Genomic DNA, 24,740 nt, shown 5'->3' with positions numbered 1-24,740 from the left:
ACTACTCAATGCGCATGCCTGATTACAGTTTCACAGCAGCTCAAGGAGCTGAAGGCAAGACAGCTCATCACATCCCAGAGAGGCCAAGAGGACCCTGGTGCTGGGTCCATGGCAAGGCAGGCAGCGCTGCCTGGCCAACAGCTCAAGCTCGAGTACTTGGACGCTCCCCTCATCAGTAAACACTAATAATAAACCCTTCTGTGGAGAAGCAGAGCTCTTGGAAGGGCAAGCAACAGGTGCCTATGTTAGTTCCTGCTTTCTTTGACCTGCCTGATGCCCTCCAGCCCTTGCAGACACCAAATAAAAGCAAAAATCAAACCCTGCCACAAATCAGAGACATCTATGGACAATCTACAGGGACACCAAAGAGCCAGGCCTTGACCCAGGAAGCTGCACACTCACCCCACAAGGCAAAGGGAGGTGATTAAAGGTGGGAAAGGGATAAGGGAAACAGAAACATGTCACAAGATCCCTAAAAATCAGAACAGTTTTAAACAACCAACCAACCAACCCAAAGCATCTGGTGTTTTATCCCTGCCCCACTGTCTTCCACCAAGATGTGGGTGCATCTTCTTGCTCCCTGTTCTTCCCTCCCCTCTATGTCACGTTCAACTTCACATTCCCCTCATCACATCCCTCTTTAAAAGGGACCCAAAACACTCAAGCACTAAATTAGAGCCCAGCTCCGGGGTGGGGGTGAAGGGCTGCTGTGCTTCACCCTGCCCCAGCCAGCCCATGCCTGGACCCACACCACAATTACAGGGCAGAGCCAAGGGCTGCACCACAACCAGCCCAGAATAACAGCACTGCCCAGGGAGCTAGCAGGGAAAGAAAGAAACCCAGCAGCAGGCTGGGTGTTGAAGGGAGCCTGCACAGCACACCGGGGTACCCATTTTTCAGGGCAAGCTCACGACGTTGCATTCATGCTGTTTGCTCAGCCTGGCTGACGCCGGAGCTCTTGACTCCGCTGCTGCGGTGCAGGGGCCAGGCCCATCTGCTGGAGCAGAAGCACAATAAATAATTTAGGCCAGACTCATTTTCTATAATAAACTTCGTTCCCTCTCTCTCTTCTCCTTTAACTCCAAGTCCAGCAAATGATGGATCAGGAATGAGCTTATTTATCTCCCTATACGCACTCTGCCTGACAAACGTCGATGCAATGTTTCGATACATAAACACCTCCCTTTGCTCCACGTTGGGTGTGCGAGGTCTCTTCCTTGTGGGGTGGAGCAGTGGGGGGCAATGGGCTGGAGGAAAATCAACCCCATAAAGCACTTTGTAAATTGAAATTCATGAATGCCTTTCAGAAACGCAGCACGCCAGCCCCTCAGCTGGTGTAAATCTGTGTCACTCATTATGTAAATAGAGATTTGCTGATATATAGCAGCCAGGGATGGGGACTTCAACTTCCATTTGGTGCAGCGCTCTAAAATGCCACGCTGAGTGCAAACACTAATGCAATATTTCAAGGCAATGTTTACACTGAAACCTCAGTGCTAGTGCTGAGGCTCCTCAGGCAGCAGGCAGTGACAGGGGTGCCCAGCAGCCCACAGTACCGAGGGAGCCCGAGTTTGCTTTAAGTGTCTCTCTCAGCCTATTTTTCAGCCCTGGTCAGAAGATTCTGCAACAGAATCCCTTGCAGCATTCGGGGTCTTGTAGGTCCAGCAGTGTTCACTGGTGGTAAAAAGGGCACCCTGAACACATCAAGCCTTTTAGAACCCCAATGAGGATTTTAGGAATCCTATTACACTTCTGAGATGCAAACCTGTCGCTGGGGGAATAAATCCTTTGGGACACAATGACTGTATGGTCTTGGAAGTTACAGCTCTCATTCTGTGATCAGCCTTCCCCATGGACAAGCTGATCAAGCCCAGAGCACCCCAATACCCGGATTTCCAGGCACAGAAGCAGAGCTGGTGCAGAGCTGCAGTTTGCTCTAACGCTGCAGCTCATCACGTTCAAAAGGAGCACATTTCCCCCATTCCACTTTCTTCATTCCAGTGCAGAGCACCCATCACAGAGCTTGCTGGTCTCCTCAGCGCCTTATTTCCTTCTTCCCACTGCTCAGAGAAACCCAAGGCACCCTAAACCGCCCTCCTCCCAGACGAGTCCTCCGAAACCTCCCACAACCAGCGCTCCGCAGCTTGCCCGGTGGCACAAGTTCTTCTTTGTGCTGTGGGATAAACGAACAAACTGACACGACGAATAAAACAGAGCTAAATGAGTGTTGGCCAATATTACCATAGCTGAATATTATTGGTATATTAATTCAGTGCACCTGCCTGATTGCAAATAAGAAATCTTTCTATCAGACGTAGGCATAGGAAATGCTCCTCGCCGCACACATTGAAGTGTCATGTAAATTCATGAGCTATGTGCAGGGTTAATAATAAACAAATTAAAAGAGGAGCTGCTGTAATTGAAAAGGAGTATTTTAATGCAGTTGCAGCTCCTGGCTCTGCAAGTTCATCAATTCTCTATGCACAATATGCTGTATTACATTCTGTTCTGGCCACACAAAAAAGCAGGATATGCTAGAATGTAAATCACGCCTCGTTTCAGGGTGTGGAGCAGCATCTTCGGGGACAACGTGTCTGCTGCTGCCTGGCTTTGCACGGCCACTCCACAGGAGCCTGGCCAAACGCCTGCATCTGCCTGGACCAAGGGCGGGAGCACAGACTGCCTGCAGCATCCACCCTGCCTGCAGCATCCACCCTGCCAGGCAACCGAGCACTTGGGAGCAGAAGCAGCACATCAAGGGAAGACAAGGACAAAGCTAGGCAACACATAGGACCCTTCCAGGATGAAGGCCCACCAAGAGCCTGATGAAGCCACACAGCTCTTTTGACTAATCCCAGACCACTGCAAGGTGCAAGCCACTGCTGGGACCTTGCCCATCCTCTCTGAAGTCCCACACCCCAGGAGGCAGAGGCCTTCCTTGGTGCTGCGGTGTCTCAGGGGTTAATCCAGCCTCACTGAGTGGTGGCCCTGGCTCCTGGCCATGGGCAGAGCCTGCAGCTGCCTATTGACTTTCTGAGCTTGCAGGCACCGATCAATGGAGCACAGTCAGGGCCTCTCGTTCTCAGTCATGTCACAACCACAAGAAGCATTATTACTGCTCCATCAAAACCCAGTAACACACACCAGGAGGGCAGGTGAGGTGGGGTCTCCCCAGCACTGCTCTGGGGGAGCCAGCAGGCTCCAAGCAAGTCCCCAGGGACCGAGAAGGCGACAAAGAGCCTTCATTAAAGAAATACAGGGCCCAGGTTAGAGCCGTTGCCACAGGAGCATCCCAACGCTGAAGCAGTCTCCTCAAGTACACCTTAAACCCACAGCAGACACCTCCCAGTGCACGCCAGCAGTGGTTTTATTTCTCCCAGTGGTTGTACTTTGCAATGCCAGTGTCATGGGGCTGGGAGGTGAATAATGAAGGGTTGGAGCCAGCTGGTTGCTTTGTCCTCCACTGGAGGAAGGAGACTGCCCCAGGGAAGGCACTCGGGTCCCATGGGTTCCAAACCCACCCGAAGGGGATAATTTGGAAGAGCACCAACTGCAGAGGGGCAGTTTCCCATCTCTTCCTTATTGCTGAGGAGAACCACCTCTCTGGGAGATGAAGGACAGCAAGGGCAGCACTAGGGAAGGACAACAGCTCCGGGGTACATCGGACAGGAAAGGGAACGGCTGGGTTTCTGGAAAGGGAAAAGCTGGGACAGCTCGTGTTGAGGAGCACCTCCTGTGATCTGTGTCCCTGCCGGCCCCCTCCCTCCTGAGCTTTCCAGGAAGAACTCTGGCAAAACGGGCTTCCAGCCAAGCCTGCCTCCACAAACCCACCTGGAGCAAGGCACAGGATTGCCTTTTTCACTAACGGGACCGTGGGGATGCCTCAGGCAGCTCCAGGGGAGGCTGCTGTCAGCACTGCTGGGAGCCCACTGAAACAGCAGAACACCAGAAGCTATTTTGAGAGCGTATCTGGCTGCACTCGACATCAAGATGCACCAAAGCACCCGAACGCGGTCAGGCTCCAAACTCCATTTGTTTTGCTCACAAAGTGCTGAAATCAATGAATTTACTCATGCGAAGTGACTGCTGCTGGTCCGTACGGCCCCTGCACCGCTGCCTGCAGCACGCACTGCTCCGCTGGGCTGCACCGGGCAGGAACCACTCTGCTCCTGCCAGCGCAGCCCACACCGGTGCTCATCACCCAAACCAGCATTGCTCAAGGGCACTCCTCTAGTTCCAGGGGCCCAAACGGAGCTGCTCCAGCAGCCAAGAATGATCCCATCTCAGCTCCTGTGCAAAGCCAGAGGCCGTCGGCGCTATGGTGAGCGTTCCACTAGATGTCAAGGCACAATCCCTGTGCTGGGTGCAGTGCTGGAGGCGATGGGCAGCCTGGTCCCATGGGGTACCAGACAGGGACCTGCTTGCCTGGCTGTCTCTGCCAGGGAGGGGGAATAGGCTAGAACAGGGTGAACGAAAGCAAAAGCTTGTGTTGGTACAAGGGTCATTTCAGAGAGTCAGCTCACAGAGCGGGTTTTAATGTCCAGCAATCCCAAACACACATTTTGCTGCTCACATGGTGCTGGTGCAACACGTAGTGACCCCAGGCTTCAGTCCAGGAGCTCCCAAAACCGCAGATCAGCCCTGATCCCAGGTGAGGACCCAGCAATAATGAACAAAGATGCAATTCTGACCAAAGGATGGTGCTAAAATGTGGGATTCGGGGCCCTGGTCCACAAAAGTGCTTTGGGAACAGCTGAGACATCGCAGAGCTGGAGGCTTCTGCAGGCAGCAGTTTACAAAGCAGTTGCTGCCAGTGACAAAACTCATTTGAAGTGGTATCAAAACCAGAGATGCAAACCCCAAGTTACAGCCCCACTTTGCACACACAAAATGACGCAAAGAGGAAAAAAACACGGGTACTCACCCTCTCCCCAGGGTCACCCATTAAGCCCACAGGTCCAGTTGGTCCTGGAGGTCCTGGAAGACCCTAGCATGGAAAAGACAGGGAAAAAATAAGCTGCTTAGAGCTTCCTCTTCAGTTTTGCACCAGGAAATGGACCCAGAGCTCTCTGCACCCTTGCTGGGTGTCTGGAAGCAACAGAGCCCTGGGCCGGTGGCACATGGAGCCCTCCACGTACATCAGCACCCTGCGGTGCAGACAAAGGGACACTTACTGCTGGGCCTTCGGGTCCGGGGGGGCCTTCCACCAGCATCCCCTGAGCAATGGAAGAGAAGACAGAACCATTAGCAAGGCACAGCCTCACGGTCACTCTGCCCCCAGGGCCGGAAAGCCCAACGCCTCCTCTACCCTGCAGTATTCCAGCTCTGCTGCTGGGTGTGGGTATCCCCGAGCTGCAGCGTCTCTGCTCCCTCTGGATGAGAGGCACAAGGGGCATTGCCCACTGAAGAACCAGATACCATCTATTTAAATCACACAGGGCACAGCAAAACAGCCCCAGCCCCAAGCCCACCCTCACCCGGCACAGGGTCACCTTCCCAACCGCAACCCTTCGCCCTCAGCACATGGCCAGCAAAGGGCAAGCCCTGGGGCACATCCAGCCTGGATGGTGCTGGTGCAGGAGAAAAGATCTTTTTCAGGAAGAAGCTGTTTCTAGATCCAAGCAGCTTAAAAAAACCCCATGTTAATAATCAAATAGTGGGGGTTTAAAATGACTTTCCCAGCAGCCTGCATGCTGTGATTTATCTGTGTACCCAGGAAATCACTGTGTGGGCAAAATGGTAGAATAATGTTATTCCAGTGCTTTTAATCTAAATATTTTGTCATAACTTTAAATCAGGTCTATCACGTACTCAGTAGAGTCGAGTTTTTTCTCCCTCCCCTCCTCACGGAGACGTAAGAGGCAGGAAAGAAACCTCTCCATAATCCCAGCAAATGCTTTCCTGACAGCATCAGGACAATCTGCTGGGGAGAGCCCCATGGTGAGCACGACCCTGTTCCCTCTGGGCCAGTGACCGTGACCCCAGCAGCAGCCAGGGTGAGCCAAAGCCACCCCAGCACTGCCCAGTTCACAGGCAGCAAACAGGGACACTTGTCCTGTGGGATGACATCTGCCTGTAAAACCCTACAGATGAGCAGTGAGTTCATACGGGAGCAGCCAGGAGGAAACAAGTGTGGGGACTGGCCTTAGGTCACCCTTGGCCGGTCTCCTGGACTCAGCTCCGGTGCTAAAAGCCTCGGCTGACCCCGTGGCAGCCACTGCAGCAGAAGAGGGCCCAGCTGAACCCATCTGAAAAGGCTGCAGGGAAATCCAGGCATCCCTGCCCCAAAAGCCACAGTCTCTAAGCCCAGAGGAGCAAAAGAAGGGGTAAAACATGAACCATCCCTGCTTCCATTGGTGGGATGTGTGTTTCTGCACCACTAACGCGTGGCCAGTGCTGTTTTCTGTCTCTCCCAGTGTCCATGCGACTCATTACCACCTCGTATAAAAACTGGCTCTCAGCTCACTTGGAAGTGTGAGGGGAAATTTGCTGCTGCTGCCATCACAGAAGGGAGCGCCTGCACAGCCGTTCTTCACCAGGAAAGAATTCAGGTCGCAGGCTTCACCCTGTGCCCATTTTGACAGCGGTTTTCCTGCCTGCCTTGGACCCTCTCCTCTGGGTGGGAATTAGGGTGAGCCCTACGCAGCATTCCTCCGACCTGCACTAAGGGTCAGCCCTTTGCTGTTGGAAGCTACCGAGAAGATGCTGGTGGAGAAAGCATCCCCCAGGACATCCACTAAGCACTGGCTCCTTTTCAGGCAAACGATGAAGACATCGTGCAGGGAACCCCAGAGGTCCCAACAAACCTTTTCCCATATGGAACCCCCAAGGTCCATCGCTGTTGACACCAGCGATGGCACATTTTGCTGTGGCAGGCTCTAAACCAGGCACCAGTAATTGTGTCTGGGCTGATGGAGGGCTACAGCCCACACAGGTCTCCCCAGGACATACGTGGGCTGCTGGGTGACCATGCCATGGGCTGAGCATGCTGAGGTTCCGCTTCCCACGGCCAGCTGCAGAGCCTGGGGCCGCTCCTCAGCGTGGGGTAAGGGCTGGGGCTAATGAGCCGATCTGCAATGCAAACATCCTTGGCATCCTCCCATATTTATCTGTTGGTTTACGTTGAGCTCAAGCTTTAGGGACATCTGGAGATTCTCCTTGGCAAGAAACCACCACTGTTTATATGACTGCTCATCAACAGGAGCAATGGAAAAGTGGGAGGGTTTGGGGACCAGGACTGGTTTGGGGGGGGGATGCCACCAAGGGCGATGCCTTGGGGGTAGAGCAAGCAAACCATGGAGCTGGGACTGTCCCAGGGGAAAAGAGCATTGCTTCCACTCGGTCAGCACCCAGGGGCTACCCGCAAGGGCAACTCCCGTCACAGAAACAGCCCAGACACTGGTTGCAGCACACAGAGGTGTGTGCAAAGGCTGATCGCCCCCTGCCCGGGGCAGGCAGGAGCACCAGGGCCCCCCCGAGCACAGGCAGCCTGGAGCCTTCAAGGATGGGGGGTCCCCACCATCCATCCGCCCCCAGCTCAGCCCTCCTCACGCTGCAGCTGTGCTGCCCCGCTGTCTCCAGCAAGTGTCAGCACCGAGCAAGGATTGAAGGACAGGAGGGTGGAAGGGAACGGAGAACAAACCCTGCAGGACCCCACTAACGCCTTTGGGCTTCTTCCCCCTCTGCTGCAGCTCCCATCGGAAAAAGAGAGCTAAAGAGCGCAGCGAACCCGAGTTTGTGCTGCAGAGGGACCGCACGGCGAGGGACAGGGCGGCATTTGCTCTTGTTTACTCTCTGGCACAAGCGATGCATGCTCCAGGGTTTTGAAACAGCGAAGGCAGCCAAATTCCTTCTGGATGATTAAACTTAACTGTTTTGTTGGCTCTGCAGCCTCTCCGATGGGCTCTGCGCAGCGCAGGCTGGTTTCTGCCATCGTTTCCCTGGGGTTCAGAGGCCCCCCACCCTTCCCACACCTTTGGTAAGCAAACTGCTCACTCCTTGTGTCCGCAGGGTGGGAGCGAGCCCCAGGAAGGAAGAGAGGGAAGGGAAGGTCAGAAAAGCTTTTACAAGATGCTCAGCTCAGGCTTGTCCAGCCCTGCTGCTGCAGCCCAGCTCCCCCAGCAGAATGTCGGTCAGAGAAGGAAAGGGAGGAAGAATTAAAGAGAAATAACTGATGGGAAGTGCTGCTGCACTGGGCCCGTGCCAGAGAAACGAGGTTAATTGAGCTGCTGGTTAATTGAGCTGCTGGTGCGTGGGAGCATGCGGGGAGGCGGCTGCAAGGACCTGCAGCCCCAGCTCCAGCCTGGGAGGAGCACCCATGGGAGCACCTCAGCATCCTGGTACCCAACAGGGGACACACACGTGGCCATCAACCCCCAGCCTCTTGCTCTGCCCAGTGGGTACCTGTGAGCAAGCCCCAGCTGGCCCCAGAGTGGCTCCATCCTCACGTAACAGGGTGCTCAGTTGGGCACCCACAGTTTTTGCTGACTGCAGAGGGCACAGGCAGCTCTTTAGAGAGAAAAACAACCCCAGAAACAGGCCAGGACAGATCACAGAGAGCTGGGTTCCGCTCCAGATGACATGGGATTTCTCTGAAAGCTGATGGGACCCTGGAGCAGGAGCAAACCCATTCTCTCCCACAGCTGTGTGCTGGGAGAACCACTTCATTTCCACAGAGATTAATTCATTAGTGGCACAATTAAAGCCAATCCCAAGCCGCAAGTTCAGGTCAGGATGTGACTCAGCCACCAGCACTTGGGGAGCTGGGGTCACTGCGAGCTGAGGGCACTTCAAACCTCCAGAGATGTGAGACCTGCCCTCTGCCTGATGCTTCCCCTCTGAAAGGCCGGGGTTTATTCTGGTACATAAGAGATTTCATGGGAAAGACTGAGCTTCTTCATGATTTCAGTCACTGCTTGAAGGCTTTTAAAAGAAAAATGTACAGTATTTTGCATTTAAAGTGTTTAAATGAACCGAGTAATTCCTCCATGGGAAATCCTCCTCCCAGCCGTACCAGAGCACCCCAGGCCACACCAAACATACACCTTGGACTTCTCCCTTGGGAAAACACTAACACCAAAACACCATTCGATCCTTACCGGCTCGATAATCGCGGGCTCCCCTTTCTGTCCCTTCTCCCCCCGTGGGCCACCGATCTGCAGCACACAAGGGAAACACAAAACCAGAGTCAGAGAGGACATCACCCCCACCAGCATCACTGCTCTGAGCAGGATCCGGAGATCCTGGACCAACTTCTGCCCCGAAAGGATACTGATGCTCGTGTAGAACAGAAACAGGCACCTCCTCACCCCGTGCAAAGCACGTGCAGTGCAGGGGAATGAATCCAAGTGAGATGCTCTCGCTGGTTTTTGCACGGCTGATCTTTACGCTATTAATGATGGGGTGACAAACATTTTGAGCCAGACTCACCTTCTATGGGAAATAAACTCTCTTACCCCCTCATAGATGGTGTCCTGGTTGGCAGGCATGCCGGGGCCGATATCAGGAGAGACTGTTCGGTCATAATAGTTATCATAGTAATTTCCATCATATTCTTTTATTGTTTCCTCAGTGAAATCTTTATCCAGGTCATCTCCTCCCTGAGCAGCCTGGAAGCAAAAGAGCAGCAACACATCAGGTTGTGCACGGTGGAATAAGGGGCGCAGGGTCTGCAATGTGAGGAAGATGTGTTACAACAATAGCTGTAAAGAACAAGCACAAGAAAAGTTCTGGAGTTTTAAAGTCTCCAGGGACCTCTAAGGGTTTTCCAGGGGCAGGGAAGAAGGATGGGAGGATCTTTATGTCAAAACCACCCTGGCTTTCCCTGGGATTCCTCTGTCAATCCCTGAAATAACACTGAGGGAAAGTCTGAGTGAGGAAAACAAAGCAGAGCACAAAGCATCAGCTCGCATCAGGAGCGCCCTGAAAGCCCTAAAGACCAGAAGAAAGAGGCAACGGAAGCCTCAAACTCCAAGCCCTCCTCGTCTCTCACAGCCTCGATATCAGAGATGCTGGATTATTAACTGGTGTTAAGATTATTAACATCCAGTCTCATAGTCAAAATGCCCACCAAACCCTCAATCTGTTGTTGTGAGTATCTGATTACAGGAGGAAATGTGGAAAAATCCAAGGTCGCTTCTACAAAACCTCCTGTTTGCTTATCCCGGGATCCAAACTGTGACTGGAATTGTGCAAAAAGCAGAAGCAGAGGTTTTTCACAAATCTGATGCGTTAATCCCTGAATCCTTCCTGAATCCTTCCAGCAGCAGATGCTGGGCAAGGACATCCAGACAAGCATCAGAATTTCCTTGTTTCTCTCCATCCCCCTGTGCTTTCTGCAGCCTGGCAGGCAGCTGCCTCTTGGCATCATTTGCTCCGAGCAGCACTGTGAAGAACATGTGCTGCTGCTGATGGGTTTTTTTGTTTCTTTCCCATCCAGGTAATGACCAAAATGATCCATAAATTGAATTATTTCCAGTGCTTCCCAGACAAATGATCTCCTCCCTACTACAAATTCAAAAATCACTTAAATGCCACCATCATTTCCAGACCTTGTTTCGGTGCCAAAGCTGCTCAGAACCACTGAGCACAAGCATCTGCATCCAAATTCAAGAGGTTTTGAATAAGAATAACCCCGGTGCTAAGGCAGCCACTGCTCTGATACCCCATCTTCCTTTAGCTTTGCAAGCACCAACCGGTCTTTGCAGGAATTATAGCTTGGCAATTACTCAATCAGAAGGCTCGGAAAAGTTAGCATCACTTTTCCTCTGTGCTGTTCAAATGGATTGGGTGCTATCACACTCTCTTTTATCCTGTTTGCAATCTTTTATCTGGGTTTGCACTTTGAAACCTTAAAACCTGTTTATCTCGCTACAAAGATTCTGGATTTAACATAGCAAGCTTGTTCCAGATTGCATTGCTTTAAATGAACATCAAAAATGTCCGGAATGATATTTTGATTAAGGCCCCAAAATCCATTTGCATGGGAAGATTTGCTTGAGTAAGGGGGCAGAGGAGGAGCAAAGTTCTCCCTGCTGAGAGCTGCAGGTGCTTTGGAGGAAAACCAAAATAAAAGCCCAAAAAATCATCTCCTGAACAGTGCTGTTGGACAACTACAACCAGTCTGCAAAGGAGACAGGAGGCCCAAAAATCAGCGTGCAGAACGCTGTGCCTCTGCTTTGCTGGTAACAGCTTCATTTAAATCTCCTTTTAGTCCTCCCTGAGAAGCAATGCAGATATGAAGCCCTGGTATATGCATCTGGACAAGCAAAGCAAACTGCCTGATGAATAGCAGGCAATGAGCAGAATCTATCTGCTCCCAGCTCCTCTTGTTCTCAGGAGTATCGCTGCCTCCTAAATCTCGGAATTGCTTCCCCGGCATTTAGCAGGAGTTATGAGCCAGGCTGAAGCCCCAGCCCAGGAGGGCTCAGCGCCTGCTCCTGCCTCTCAAACCTCTCGCACTGCTTTCGCTTGTACAAAGCTAAATCCCCTTTTCATTCCCATCGCAGGAATTAAAGGCTTCCCAAACTGCAGTCAGGTGAACTCCAACAGCACGGGGCTCTGCGGGCAGGAGCCTGGGAGGTGAAATCAGAGCGCACAACCCATGGCCATGAGCACTTTGCTTCCTGAACCAGCCAAAACACCTGTGAGATTTTTAATGGACTTTTCTCTCCTTTTCTAAAGAGCAAACAACCTTCTCCAGCCCCCACAGCAGCTCCCGCTGGAAGCCTGCTCTTAATAACAGGTATTAGGCAGGCAATTCCACGCAGGAGATCCCCATCCCCACTTCCATACTGCTCATAAAGCAGCCTGGTCTGCTGCTGGATTAGAGGATTCATTTCCCAGGAGCTCCCGGCTGCAGGCAGGACCCTCAGCTCCCACTCTGAGGTTTTAACCTGCAATCCATATCCTCCTGGGTGCTCGTCCCCCAGGCTGGCACTCCTGGGGACTCTTCCCTATGTCACACTGCATCAGCCTTTGCCTCAGTGCATGGGAATCTCCTTCAACCAGGCAAGCTGTGCCCTTTGCTCTGCTCCTCAGCTAAGAGATTCACCGGAGCAAGCTCCCACCCCGGGAGCCATCCTGCAGCCTTCCCTGTCCAAATGCCACCTCCTCTGCAGCTGCTGGAGGGGAACAGTCGCACTCTGTCCCTGGGAGATGCTTTGCTGAGAGAGGGTTGAGCTTTCACATAGGAAAGCTTCACTGTGTGTTCCCCTACCTGACCTTTCCTCCTCTTACTTCCTTTTCCTAACAACTAAAGCAGCCCTCGAGACTCTTATTTCCTCTTCCAATTTTTTTCTAAGGTCCCGCTATCCAATCTTTAATTCCTCTCTGTTAGAAAGTTCAAGCCTAGCCAAAGATTTCTGGCTCTTCGTCAGGAAACAGCAATATTTCCCATCCATGGGTTCCCCCAGGTTGGCGCTCACTTCCCTGATATCCTGCAGCCTTTTCTGTTCCTCTCTGTAGATCATTTTGGGTGGCTCAACCTCCTCCTCCACCACACCGACTGGCTGGACACGACCCCTCTGCATCACCAGCCTCAGGGTGCTGAGTCCCCCCATAGCCACCACAAAACTCTGCCAAGCGCCATCCTCCCTCCCAGGAAACACTACCCTGCTGTCAACTCCCCTTGCTATCCCCTCCTGGATAGCAAAATCAGCCTCATCTAGCATTATTTCCTTACATGGAGAGCTACACAGCACGTGGCTGCAGGGCAATTTGTCTAAGTCTCATCTAAAGTCGAGACCCACATTCATCTGCTTGGTGTACATCAGCCACGGGACCTGGACTGCTCCCCCCTTTGAGCAGATGTGGCACAGAGCAGAGGTCCTCACTCTGGTGGATGCAGGAGTTTGAAACCAAGGGCTGGTCCTAGTGTTGAAATGGGTTTTTTGAGCATTACAATCTAAACCCCTGAAGATGTTCGGTGGGAATGACAAGATGAAAAACACTGATGTTTTCCAGCAAATCAACATGTTAAGGATTTATATTAATAGCTTTGAAGTAAAATGATTCTACTTAGATTTTAACAGCAACCCTCATTTTTCTTCTTGTCACACAAGCACTTCGCGGAGGGAAACGCAGATGTCGGCATGAGCACATTTTTCCAGGGGAATAATCCTTCCCTAAACCCTCAATATCTGCGCTCCACACCCTGAAATATCTGGAGCGAAAATATTTTACAAGAAACTTCCTCTTCCAAAGCTGCCCAAAGCGCTGCCAGATTTACCACATGGGTGAGCACGTCCCCGCGGCTCTCAGGGCTCTGAAACACCACGAGTCACCAAAACCACAAAGTGAAAGGTAAAAGCATTCACTGAAATTACATCGCTCTCGTTGTAGGCGATGACGGTGCTCGTGGGGAGTTCGGCTTCCACAGCGTTCTCAGTCAGCCCCCCCTGCGGGTCTACTTCTTCATTGTAGTTGACATCCTCGTAGGGCAGAGGTGTGAAGTACTCCTCGTTAATGGTCTCATAGTTGTACTCGTCCACGAGGGGATCACCCGCTGTAGTATCCTCTTTGGTCTGCCTGTCAGGGTCCCCTCCATGCGGAGATGGTGTGGGAGCAGGATAGTCCTATCACAGGAACAGGACGCCACAATCAGAAACAAAAGCAAACCTTCTGCACCATCCTCCACCTCCCCTTCTACAGAGGTGCCATTTGTGAACCACATCTTTGCCATTGAATTGGTACCTGCTTGGTTTCGGGTCTCTCTCCTGCAGCCACCTCGGGAGCGCTGGGTTTGGCGGTGGGAGCTTCTGGCTTTACAGATTCATCAACATCTTCATAGTAGGGGTACTCATAGTAGTAGGTGTCACCCTCGCCCTCCGCATCAGTGTACTGCAAAGAGAAGATGAGAAGCAGAAAATAAGCTGGCAGCACCCAAACGCATTCTTGCCAGCTCTTTTAGGCATTATTTCCTACCAACAGGGCCACGCTGTGTTGCAGATCCATGCACTGAAAGCTGTCCCTTCCTCTTGTTCATCAGCTTCTATGAAACCTTTCACCAAAGCTTTGGGCTGCTGTGGCAAGGCTGGGATTTGAGGAGGTTCTAATTCATCCCTCGGTCCTCTGACCACAGATGACGGCCCAAACCTGCCGCAGTTCAGTCACCCATGATAACACAATAAACATTAACTGGTTTTAGCCCTGGACTGTCGGGACCCCCCAGGTCACACGTGTGGCATACTGAGAGAGGTGGGAGTTGTGCAGCTGCTCTGCGAAGCCGCGATACTGTTCTCACTCTAAGCACTAATGGTATCCATGTGACTTCCCATCCACCCGCCGGGCTCCAGAAGCAGGATATTCTCAGTGTTTTCCACAAGGCGTCAGTCATTCTTCAAAATGAAACACAAACAGAACCTTGGTTACAGCCAGGCATGGCAAATTTCTTTGCCAGTCCATCGCTCTCACTGGCAGCAGACGCCGGCGCGTGGAGGAGTTATTCTTACATGGAGCAACACAGCCCTAAAACAAGCCAGCCCTTGTTGAGCTGCTGGCTCCAAGAGAAGTTTTCTTTTCCTACTACCACATATTTTGACTATACCCAGGTCTATTTTATTTTACTTATTTATTGTTTCTCCAGCAGAGCTGGCACAGCGGTTACAGCACTTCCCAGGGGCTGGGCACCCCGCGAGCATCACCTCCTCCCCAGATCCCTGCTTCGCTCATTCGGTCCCGAAGCTAAGCCAGAGCAGGCTGCTGGCATTACAGCTTCCTAGAGGGGAGATTTAGACAAGATGTCAGGAAGAAGCTCTTCCCTGGGAGGGTGCTGAGGCGCTGGCACAGGGTGCCCAGAGAAGCTGTGGCTGCCCCATCCCTGGCAGTGCTCAAGGCCAGGCTGGACACAGGGGCTTGGAGCAAGCTGCTCTAGTGGAAGGGGTCCCTGCCCGTGGCAGGGGTTGGAGCTGGAGGAGCTTTAAGGTCCCTTCCAGCCCAAATCATTCCAGGATTTGCGGGGATTTGGCAGGAATCCACAGATCAGAGACCAGCTGAAAGCAAGAGAGTGCATGGACCAGCAAGTGGGACCAAGAGAGCAGCCAAGATGCTGTGAAGCAGCTGAGGATGGCAGACCCTTCAATTGCTGTGAGCTGAGTCTGAGCCCTCTTAAGAGGGTGTACAATTCAGGTGATGCTCTTCTGGAAATCAGCCACACTCAGGCCTCTCTAATGGAGCAGCAGAAATAAAAGGGCATTTTGTACCAGTCCTTCCTTCCTTTATTTAAAGAAAAGATCTGGGGCTAACTGTAGAAAAAATACTGAGCACAGCAGCTCATACAGATGAGCTGGAGCCAAATGAAATTCAAATGTCAAACACACGGGCAGAAACATTTCCCCCTCCTTTAACACTTGTTCTCAGGGAATGCTGGAAAAGAACTGCTAAATCTTTTTACAAGCTCAACAGTTAAAGTTGGAATCTAGAAGCAGGCGCCTGCTTCGGGCAGGGTTCACCTGCCAGGGAGGGTCTGTGTTTCACACTCAGCTCAGGTTGTCTCTCCCACATGGCTTTGAGCTCCAAGTGAACATTCATTTCAGTCTCTGGAACGGGGAGGATCCCAGAAAGGAAACTCCTGAGGGCAAGAGCCAAGACCAGAACCTGCGCATCCCACAAGCAAGCTCTGTCTCAGCCCTACCAGATCAGCTGCAGGGAAGCAGAGGGAGGAAGGAGCAGAGTGTTTGCAGCCGCACTACGGAGCTGGATGCTGCTCCCCAGAAGCACCCCCAAACCCCACGGGAGCCTTACGTATTCATCCTGGTTGGGGTCCTGGGACTGGGGGGAGTCGGGGATGGCGGTGTCGCAGTCGGGGCTGTAGTGTTCGCAGTAATCATGGGCTGCTCGCGGGTCCGCCACGATCAGGAGCTGCTGGATGTCCCCCTGCAGGGAAGGAAACGCAGAGCGTTACGGGGACGGAGGGATGGAGCGTGAGACCGCAGCTGAGGGGATAAACACCGCCGGAAAGGAAAAGCAAGATGCTCGGCAGTGCCTCCTCCCTGACACAGGCACACCACCTGAGACGAGCAGCCGCTTATCTCCGTGAGGTGCGAAGCCACCGCGCTTCCTGCCCCGTCCCAAGTGCATCTTCCCCAAAGATAACCACGTTAATTTCCAGGTTACTGCAGCAACCCAGCGCAACATCTGGGCACCCTTCAGATGCTACACGGGTTACCTTGAAATCGAGCATGGGTTTAGCCTCATTAGTCACTGTTTCCTGTGAGTAACCTTTACAAAATTAGCAGGAATGTCTGCAAGGTGGTTTTCAACTTCCTAATTTAAGAGAAAAATATTCTTTCCTTTGCTTTTTTCTTTTTAACAAACTCACAGAGCAGTTCTGTCACTGTTCTGGCTTTTGCCTTTTCAGTGTAACCACCAGAACTGGGGACGCAGCATTAGGAACACAGAAAACACCAAGTTTTTGTCTCAGAACATCGCCCATTCCCGGCCAGCTCTGGCCATTGCCTGACACCGTGACCTATGTGGGGAACATAGCCATGGTGTGACCCTGAGGACATCACCCAGCCCTGAGCAGAGACCTGAAGGAGCTGAGGGTGTTACTGGGTTGCTAACACCATCCATCACTATCCTTATCCCTGTCCTCACCGGCATTCAGAGCATCACCCCAGGCCGCCCCTTTGGAGCTGCCTCCACTGGAGGATGCCCAACCTCGCCAAGGCAACTGGCTTAAAGTTGATTGATGGGAAGATCCTTCCAGCTGCTATTTCTGCCCGCAGGACTTCAACCATCCTGCCCCTCACTGACAGCCACGTTAAGCCATTAATGCCCTTGTCACTTAGGTGGTTAAAGCTCCCCAGTTTCCATCGGGTTATGGGGAATGTCTGGCACTGCTGGGATAAGCTGAAATAAAACAGCCACAAAAGCAGACTTGGTGCTTGTCTCTGAGAGGCAAGGAAGGAAGGCTGAAAGCTTTTTCTTCCTGATAAGGCTGGATTTACACCTCAAGGAGAGCTGATAGTCCGCATCCTGTAAGCGACCAGGACTATAACTGTGTTTCCTCGAGGAACAGATAAAGCAAAGAAAGGCACGCTGGCTAAACACAGTGCAAAAGGTTAAGCAGAAGAGAATTTGCTAAAGCTGAGTTTGCTTTTAGTCTCAGCTGATGGCAGCTCCTGAGCGATGCATGGGGAGAGATCCTGGCTCAATGCCACCCTGCTTCCCTGCAGCACACCAGGAGCTGAGCATCCTCTGGGTTTGACTGCTCAAGGCATTGGCAGCACCTTGAAGCACAGGGGAAGACATTCCCTGCACATCCCAGACCACAGGCTCGTATCCTGGGGCCATGGCACAAACCCCAACTTCCCTCAACACACCAAAGGACAGTGTTGGTCCAGCAGATGCTGCCGAGTAAGGGGAGAGAATGAACAAGGGAAGCTCCCTCCTAGTTCTGGGTCAAGAACCTGAGAAAATCAGTGCGTAACTGAATAGATTCGGTATGTGAGGGGTGCCAGGAAAGAGCGTGAGCTGCCTCAGACAGCTCCTTCAGAGCTCACCACGCTCCGTGAGCATCATTCAACATGCCTACTATTTTCCCATTTCCTTTTCAAACCCAATCAATCACTCTGCCCAGCAAAGTCCACCCTTTCCTTGTTCCAGCAGTAGCATTCAAGCATGCAAGGTCAGAAGGAAAACCAATGGACCCAGCTTTGCAGGGATGAGAGCCCCAGGGAGCATCTGAGCTCCGGTACAGACATGGGCTGAGCAGCTCAACGGTGGGGGAAGGAGGAGAGCTCACAGGGTGCTAAACTATTCATCTTTGTTTCATTACCAGCAAGTGCACAGCACTGGTGGATACCCAGTGTAAAAAACAGGAGTAAAACCTTGTTAGCAAGATTCCCACTCAACTGACCTCATCCCTCAGAGCAAAACAATAAAATGGGCTAATTTAGCCAGCAATAAAGAGCCCCACTCTCCGAACTCCACAAAAGATGCACAAAGCTCTGCTGTCAAGAGCCCCACTGCTTTGATTTAAAAAGCTACTTTAAATAGAGCGGGCCATGCTGGGAGCCTTTTGTGTCCCCTCAAGTGTGCTGCCACTAATAAATGTCACCAGGAGATAGCTGCCCCCGGCCCCGCACCCTTCCTCACTCAAGGCTCTATTTGTTGCACTGTTGTGCTTACACAGGACACCCCAACCCCTCTCCTTCCCAAGTCAGCATCTGCTTTTCTCAGCAGGAGCAGCGATAACGGAGATACCATTCACTACCCCTCTCGCGTACACATGCAACAGCAACCGCTTTTCCATGAAGCCTTTGAAAGGGAGAGAACTTCCAGTTACAGTGAGGAAGTGGTTTGAAGACTTCACCAGCCAAGACATTTCAGTGTTTGAGACTCATTTTCAAGTAAAGAGGTACCTAAGGGAGCAAGTCAGTAACACACTGGTGCTGCTTCAAAGGAGATGTCACCCGCTCAGCATCCTCCAGGCACCCATGCAGGTGGGTGAAGTCCTTTGGCATAGGAACGAGTTGGGTATATCTGGGTATATACCTGGGGTACTTGGTAGCACACAGAGGGAAGGCACAGTTACACACATACAAAAGGTCAGTCTTTGCCTGAAAATAGCCAATTTCATCCACCAGAATAACTAGGTTTTTAGAAAAGGGATAAATCCTATATTGATCTTTATTCTTAGAGCTTCCCATGAAAAGGAAGAGGCAGGACAGCACGTTTATGAAAGTGACTGTGAAGCCCAAGGCTTTTATATGCCCCACCAAACCCATGTAAGCGCTGCTAGGACCAGTGAGAATCTGACATTTATGGTAAAGCCATTTATGCCTGATGATTCATTTGCTTTATAGATTAAGTCCCACCAAGCCAGTTGAATTCAAGGCCCCAGCCAGCTCCCAGACAAGGCTGGAAAAGCTCTTCGGGAGCATTTTTTAACACTTATTCTATATGTGTGCAGAAATGTCACATCACTTCCAATGACATCAACTGCAGTAACGGGGACAGATTACTGTGGTTCACCAAAACAAACAGCTGGCGAGGCCAATCCCAGTGACTTCATCTGGCACCAGCGGCAGCTCCGCCAGTACCGGGACGCTTCAGGGCTCCCACTGCACCGCACTGACAGTTAACTGGGCTGTTGTTTCAGTGCCTCACCCCTGAAGTCTTGGAGCTTCTGAACATCCATAAGCATAAATCCTGCTTGGTGTGTTGTTTTAAGCTCCTGCATTTAAATTGGAGCCACTGGGCCAGGATGTCCAGCTGTAACACACCAAAAAACTATCCAAATTATTGGAAGCAATTGGGATGTTGCTGGGTTTTATTATGAGAAACTCATTGGTTCCATAAATGCAAACCCAGCTGATGGCTTCAGAGTGGCAGAGGTTCAATGCAGCTCCATGATAAAGTGAAAGCTTAGGGATCCCAGCCACCAGAAGCTTCTGAAATACCTAATCCCTGTCTGGGAGACAGCCTGGCAGCCCCCCGGATGGTCCACTTGATAAAGGCTGTCATCAGCTCTTGCCCCGGACACAGGCTCTGCCCAGGACACAGAGGCTGCCCCACACCAGGAGGCTCCTTGGCTGCACAGGTTGGACTAAGAGCTGCCTCAACCCAATGTCTTCATTTAAGTAAAGAAGCAAGGGGTGACCCAGAGCTCCCTGTGCCCCAGCTCTGCCACTGCAGTGAGCCCCAAGTCAGATGTACAGTAACCACTCAGAGCACTGGGGCATCCTTATCCTACTGGCATCATCCCAGAGCCCCTCGTTTAAACACAGCTGCTCCAGAAAAGAAACCAAATGGCAGCAACAGGGCCAGATGAAGCCTTGTCACCCCCACCAGCCCCTGCCTTCTGAACCCCTCACACTGGCCAGACCTGACAGCAGTGTGCTCACCAGACAGAGCAACAGGTACCTAAAGGGCATCCTTTGGCCTTCCAAAGAGCCTACACTACAAAATGGATGTGAAGGCAGCAGCTGAAGGTCTGGCTCAAAAAAAGCTTGATTCACATGCAGTCATGAGTCAGCTACAAATACTTGGTGGTTTGGGTGAACCCAACCCGGATGTTTGCTTTCCCCATCCTGCGCAGAGGGGCTGCAGGAACGGACAGGGCAGCTTTGCCGTGAGGCTGCTGCTATTTCCCCTCCCTCTCGGGCTCCAGTTACCACAAAAACGGCTCCTTCTGGTTTTCAGCACTCAGATGGGAGCCTCTTCTGAGCCCTCTTTAGAAAAAACAGCTTTAATTAAGCAGAAAAGGGATAGAAGTTTCACTGGAACAAATATAACCTGAAGGAAATACCTCTCAAGGGCTGATAACAGTTCCTCTTTCTCACTGCATCTATCTGGGAGAGGAGGTACCCCCAGGAACCCAGCTCTCCCCATCCATCAGTCTATTCCTGCACCCCCAGGCAAAGCTCAGCCATTCACATTTCTGGTATTAGACTTACAGAACACAAACTACAGCATTATCTGGAGAACCCACATGGCTCTTGCCCTGACCACAGCAACAAGGGGAAAATAAGCCCTTTGGCTTGAAGGTAAACAACCTCCCCACTAATTTTGAGCCTTTATTTTATGATCCCAGGGAGGATGCACACAAGGATCCATCAGCTCACTGTTAGCCCTGGCCACTGGATTTGAAGGAGCAGGGCAGGGAAGCGCAGTCCCCTCCTCTAATGTCTTTTCTCCCTCCCTGAACTCTCCCACCCTCCACTCCTAGCTGCTCTCAACACCCAGCCCTGCTCCAAGGGATGGAATCACAGCTGGGCAATGCCACGTCATCCTTCCTCCATCTGGAAGTGCTGGATCCCCGGGTCAGCCACTCCACGGCTCTTCCTTCGAAAAGAGGTTGTTTGGAGCAAGGGGCTGTATTTTCTATGCACTCACAGAGACCACAGCACGCTGTAGGTCTGTCAGTGTAATACAAATTACAAGCAGTTCAGCAAGGACTCGTTACTGGAAGGGAAAGGACAAGCAATTCTCTAAGAGGAGAACAAAAGCCAGATGGCTTTGCTAATTCTGGAAAGCTCTCCTGAAGAAGCTGTCACTCTGCCAATACCCAAATACCAGTCAAGGACTCAAGTCATTAGCAGAGCAGGAGACACTAACACAAGGCTCATTTCCAGGCAGCTACTCCCTCGCCTGGCCCCACTGATCACAGTGTCCATCACACCCCACCCTCATGCAAACGCTCCCCTGGCAGCACTGGCACAGCACTGAGCACCCTCCACCTTGATGGAGCTTACACCAAAGTCCTTGTTTAAGTGACAATGCAGAGCTAACTCCCAAGGACAGCACGCAGTGCTCACCAGCAGCATGGACCATATACCTGGCAGCACCCTGTGGGTGATGGACAGACCCATCCACCATTCCAGCTTCCAATCCCCAGCGGGGGAAAGATTTTCTTGCCTTTCCAAATGGCTGAGTTTGTCAAAGCCGTTAATCATTGCTGACAGCCCAGAGCCCCGCTCCCACACAACATCTCTCCAGCCACCCATTCCTCAGCTCTCTGCCACCCTGATTCAACCATCATGTCCTGCCCCAAGAGCTTCTCACACAGGGACTGGCAATGCCCGGAAGAGAACAGAAAAGGAACAAGATGAAAAACCCTGACCAAGCTCAGATGGATGTTTAATGATCAGGCAAGAGCCCAAGCTTCGCTCCAGACTTGCCACGCGGACCACATGGTCCTGTCCTGTCCTCCCTGCACCAGCTCCCTTCATTGCCACCACTGATTCATCCCCACGCACTTTGCCAATTGAAACCTCCATCCTTTCAGGAGACATCCAACCACCAGCTTAAAGACCCCCAAAAGCTCCAGGGCTGCTTTGTGCTTTGAAGCAGTTGTACTTCTGATTCAACCTTGACCCTGACTCACTGAAGGGGGCTGCAGGGCTCAGCACAACATTAGCATCACACAGTATGTTACAGAGTGGCTCCCACCATAAGCCATAAATGAGCATTACTTCCATGAAGCAATGTGTCTTCCCTCACTGAAAGCTGATGCCTAGGCCTTGGAGGACAGTTTTTGTCTGGAAATTTACCAAATGGTGGAAAAACCCAGATAAGGCAAATTAGCAACCTGGTGTTTAATTAAGGTCCAGGAACTTACAGGACACAAGGCAGAGAGAAAAACAATCCTTAAGGAAAAGGCAGCTCGGAAAACAGGTGGTGTCGGCAGGAGCACAGACAGCATCAAATCTACAAAACAATCACAGCAAGGCTATTGTAGCAATGCACTTCTCCAGGGTTTTGTTTCAGAGCTGGCAAAGCCGCTGTGGGGACAGGGCAGCATCCCCCCTCCGGCCATGGCACTGATGGGGCAGGACGAGAGGCAGAGCTGCTGGTGAGCAAGGGGGATTTACTCCAGCAAATGGGAAAATATAAGGTAGAAAGAAACCAGGGGAAACACATCTGCGTGTGTTGGGTGCGTTACCTCACAGGAAGGTAAATGCTGCCACTGGAGCAGGAATGGGGCTGTGGTTTAACCCCCTTGTCCCCACAGTACCGCCGAGAGGCTCCCGCAGGAGCATCCCAGGTCAGGCAGCGCAGAGCAGGAGGCAGTGTCCGGCCCACGCACGTACCAGGGGACGCGTCCAGCTTTCCCTTGACTCATGATCTTAAAGGTCCTTTCCAACCCAAACGAACCCCGGATTCCACGCCTGGTGCTGCAAACCACCAGGCACCGCCGGCGTGCTCCGCAGGGAGCGCTCCAGAGCCCACGAGCACTTCGAGTAACCGCTGCGGCTCAATGCCCAGGGGAGCGGGAGCAGGAGCCGGCCCGAGACTCCTCAGCTTCTGCTCATCCTCGCGCCCCACAGCTCTGCACCCGCAGCCTTCCATCAGCTGCCGCAAGCGTGGTGGCATCACCCTCACACGCTCCAGTTCTTCAAAACAGAGCATTTGTGAGCTTCGATTTTCCCTTCCCCTTCAAGCTCCCACTCCCCTAACTCAGGTCCCTTTTAAAACCGTTTGCCTTCCCTGTGGCCAGCACTCTGCTGATTTGTCTGCATTCCTCCTCTTTTGATGGATCACAAACACCAGAACCCTTTCTCTGAGCTAGGAAGGGATGCCCAGGGCAAAGCAGCAGCCAAGCAGCAGCAGCTGCAGGAAAGGAAAAGGCAGCCAAGACACCTTCAAAAATAAAGCAAATACAAAAACCTGCTAAGAACACCCAGAGACACAGATATCCTTAAACCAACATCACGGTACTCAGCTCCACCGGCTATTTTTATATATTTATGTCTGTTCAACAAACCACAATCTATCTGCAAGGAATTTCTGGGCATGAAACCATCAGTTCTGGACACAGAAAGCAGGATGCGATGAGCAGTGTCCCCTGCTCTGCAGCCACAGCCGGGATAGATGGATAGGGAGAGGGGCTGCAGGGACCAGGGGGACAAAAGGCTGCTTTTACAGTCCCTCATCCTCCTCTACAGCCTGGCCAAGCACTGCAGTAATGGAGGCAAAAAGAACATGAGAGGTTTTTGCAGCTGTTCTGCAAAGAGGGGAAAAATAACAGCACGGAGCTCGGGTTTGTAAAGGCCAAAAGGAAAGAAAGAAAAGAACCCCCTGGAAAAAAGAAGTCCCCTCCTCCCCACGCCACTGAACACACAACGTTACCCTCAAGTTTCATTTTCCTATTGTAAAGTCACTCTCGATGTTTGCAAAATGAGCCTTTTTAAGCTTTGTTGAGTGTGCTCCGGGCAGATGCTCTGAGCCCCCCCCCCAGCAGATCAGAAACACATGGGAGGAACAAGGCATGGAACCCGCATGGGTTTGGTGAGCTGCACGACCCCTCGCTCAGATTTCATCACATTCGAGCAGCTAGTGCCTCTCTGAAGCAGCAGCTGCATGTTTGGTCACCCACAAAAGCTGGCTCATACCCGTACACCCATGCACACAGACAGTCCTTAGTTATTACCCAGGAACATGATGCTTTTCCAGAGCACTTCACCTCATGTGGTGCAAAGCGACAAGGATGCAGCCCCTTGCACACCATCTGCACGCTTCTCCAAGCTCCCCTTTGAAGCCACAGTGTTTGCATCTGTGTTTTGCACAGCCATGCTGTCTATTTAAACGTGTCTTTTCAAGCATGGCATCTATAGGTGCAGCTGTTAAGCACTAACTCAAACCAGCTCCTCCAACGGAGAAAAACATCCACATTTGGGTACTTCTGAAAGACTCTGCCTTCTTTATGACTTAGTTTCCACTCCTGGCACAAGGCACGCACCCTGCCAAAGCCTGACACAAGCCTTGATTATTGGGATTTCCATTCCCTGCAGGAGATGCAAAGCCACAGGACCTGCTTGTGGTACCCACCAGGGCTCCAGTTCCAGCCCCAGCCATGCAGGAAGCCCACACTTGCAGTGAGTGAACACGAGTGCCAAAGGGACCACAGGGCTGGAGAATGAAGAACTGTGTCCATCCACAAGGAGCAGCCTGCTGTGGCTGGGGATCATCCACTGACACCCTCCTCTTGAGAAACCATTTCCAGATCTCCTGCAGTAACACCTTCCCAAGAACAGCAAATGGGGCCGGAGCTGGAGCCCTTTGGCTCACTGGGACTGAGTCACCAGAGGTTCTCACAGCTGTGGGATGGAAACCTTGCAATGAGATCTAGCCAGACCATGCAACCAAGCAGGCTTGACTGGAAGGAATAACTCCTTTGCTGGCTTCTTTCAGAGTGCTGGCTGGGCAAAGGTGTGCCTTCTATTCCAGGGGAAGAAGGGAAAAAGATAAAAAAACCTGACTCCAGAGAACCCTTCCAAAGTGACTCAGTTTTC

At 52.0% G+C, this 24,740-nt stretch overlaps 1 protein-coding gene across 3 annotated transcripts in view; it reads right to left on the bottom strand.

Annotated features, from left to right (window-relative positions):
* Positions 1–24,740, bottom strand: part of COL5A1 (collagen type V alpha 1 chain) — a 146,942-nt gene that overhangs the window by 57,953 nt on the left and 64,249 nt on the right. For all 3 annotated transcript variants that reach the window (XM_061476915.1, XM_061476914.1, XM_061476913.1), the window contains 7 exons: positions 15,742–15,873; positions 13,693–13,839; positions 13,326–13,574; positions 9,456–9,608; positions 9,099–9,155; positions 5,175–5,216; positions 4,925–4,987 (listed from right to left, as the gene is read on the bottom strand). In XM_061476915.1, coding sequence (XP_061332899.1) covers positions 4,925–4,987; positions 5,175–5,216; positions 9,099–9,155; positions 9,456–9,608; positions 13,326–13,574; positions 13,693–13,839; positions 15,742–15,873 — 843 coding nt within the window. The remainder of the gene's footprint in view (positions 1–4,924; positions 4,988–5,174; positions 5,217–9,098; positions 9,156–9,455; positions 9,609–13,325; positions 13,575–13,692; positions 13,840–15,741; positions 15,874–24,740) is intronic.

Source organism: Pezoporus flaviventris, unplaced genomic scaffold, assembly GCF_033815535.1.
Source record: "Pezoporus flaviventris isolate CSIRO_AGI_PZ_B2104156 unplaced genomic scaffold, CSIRO_AGI_Pfla_v1 ptg000097l, whole genome shotgun sequence".
Lineage (NCBI taxonomy): Eukaryota > Metazoa > Chordata > Aves > Psittaciformes > Psittacidae > Pezoporus > Pezoporus flaviventris.
Note: the sequence above shows the minus strand (reverse complement) of the source record. Positions and strands in the feature narration are given on the sequence as shown.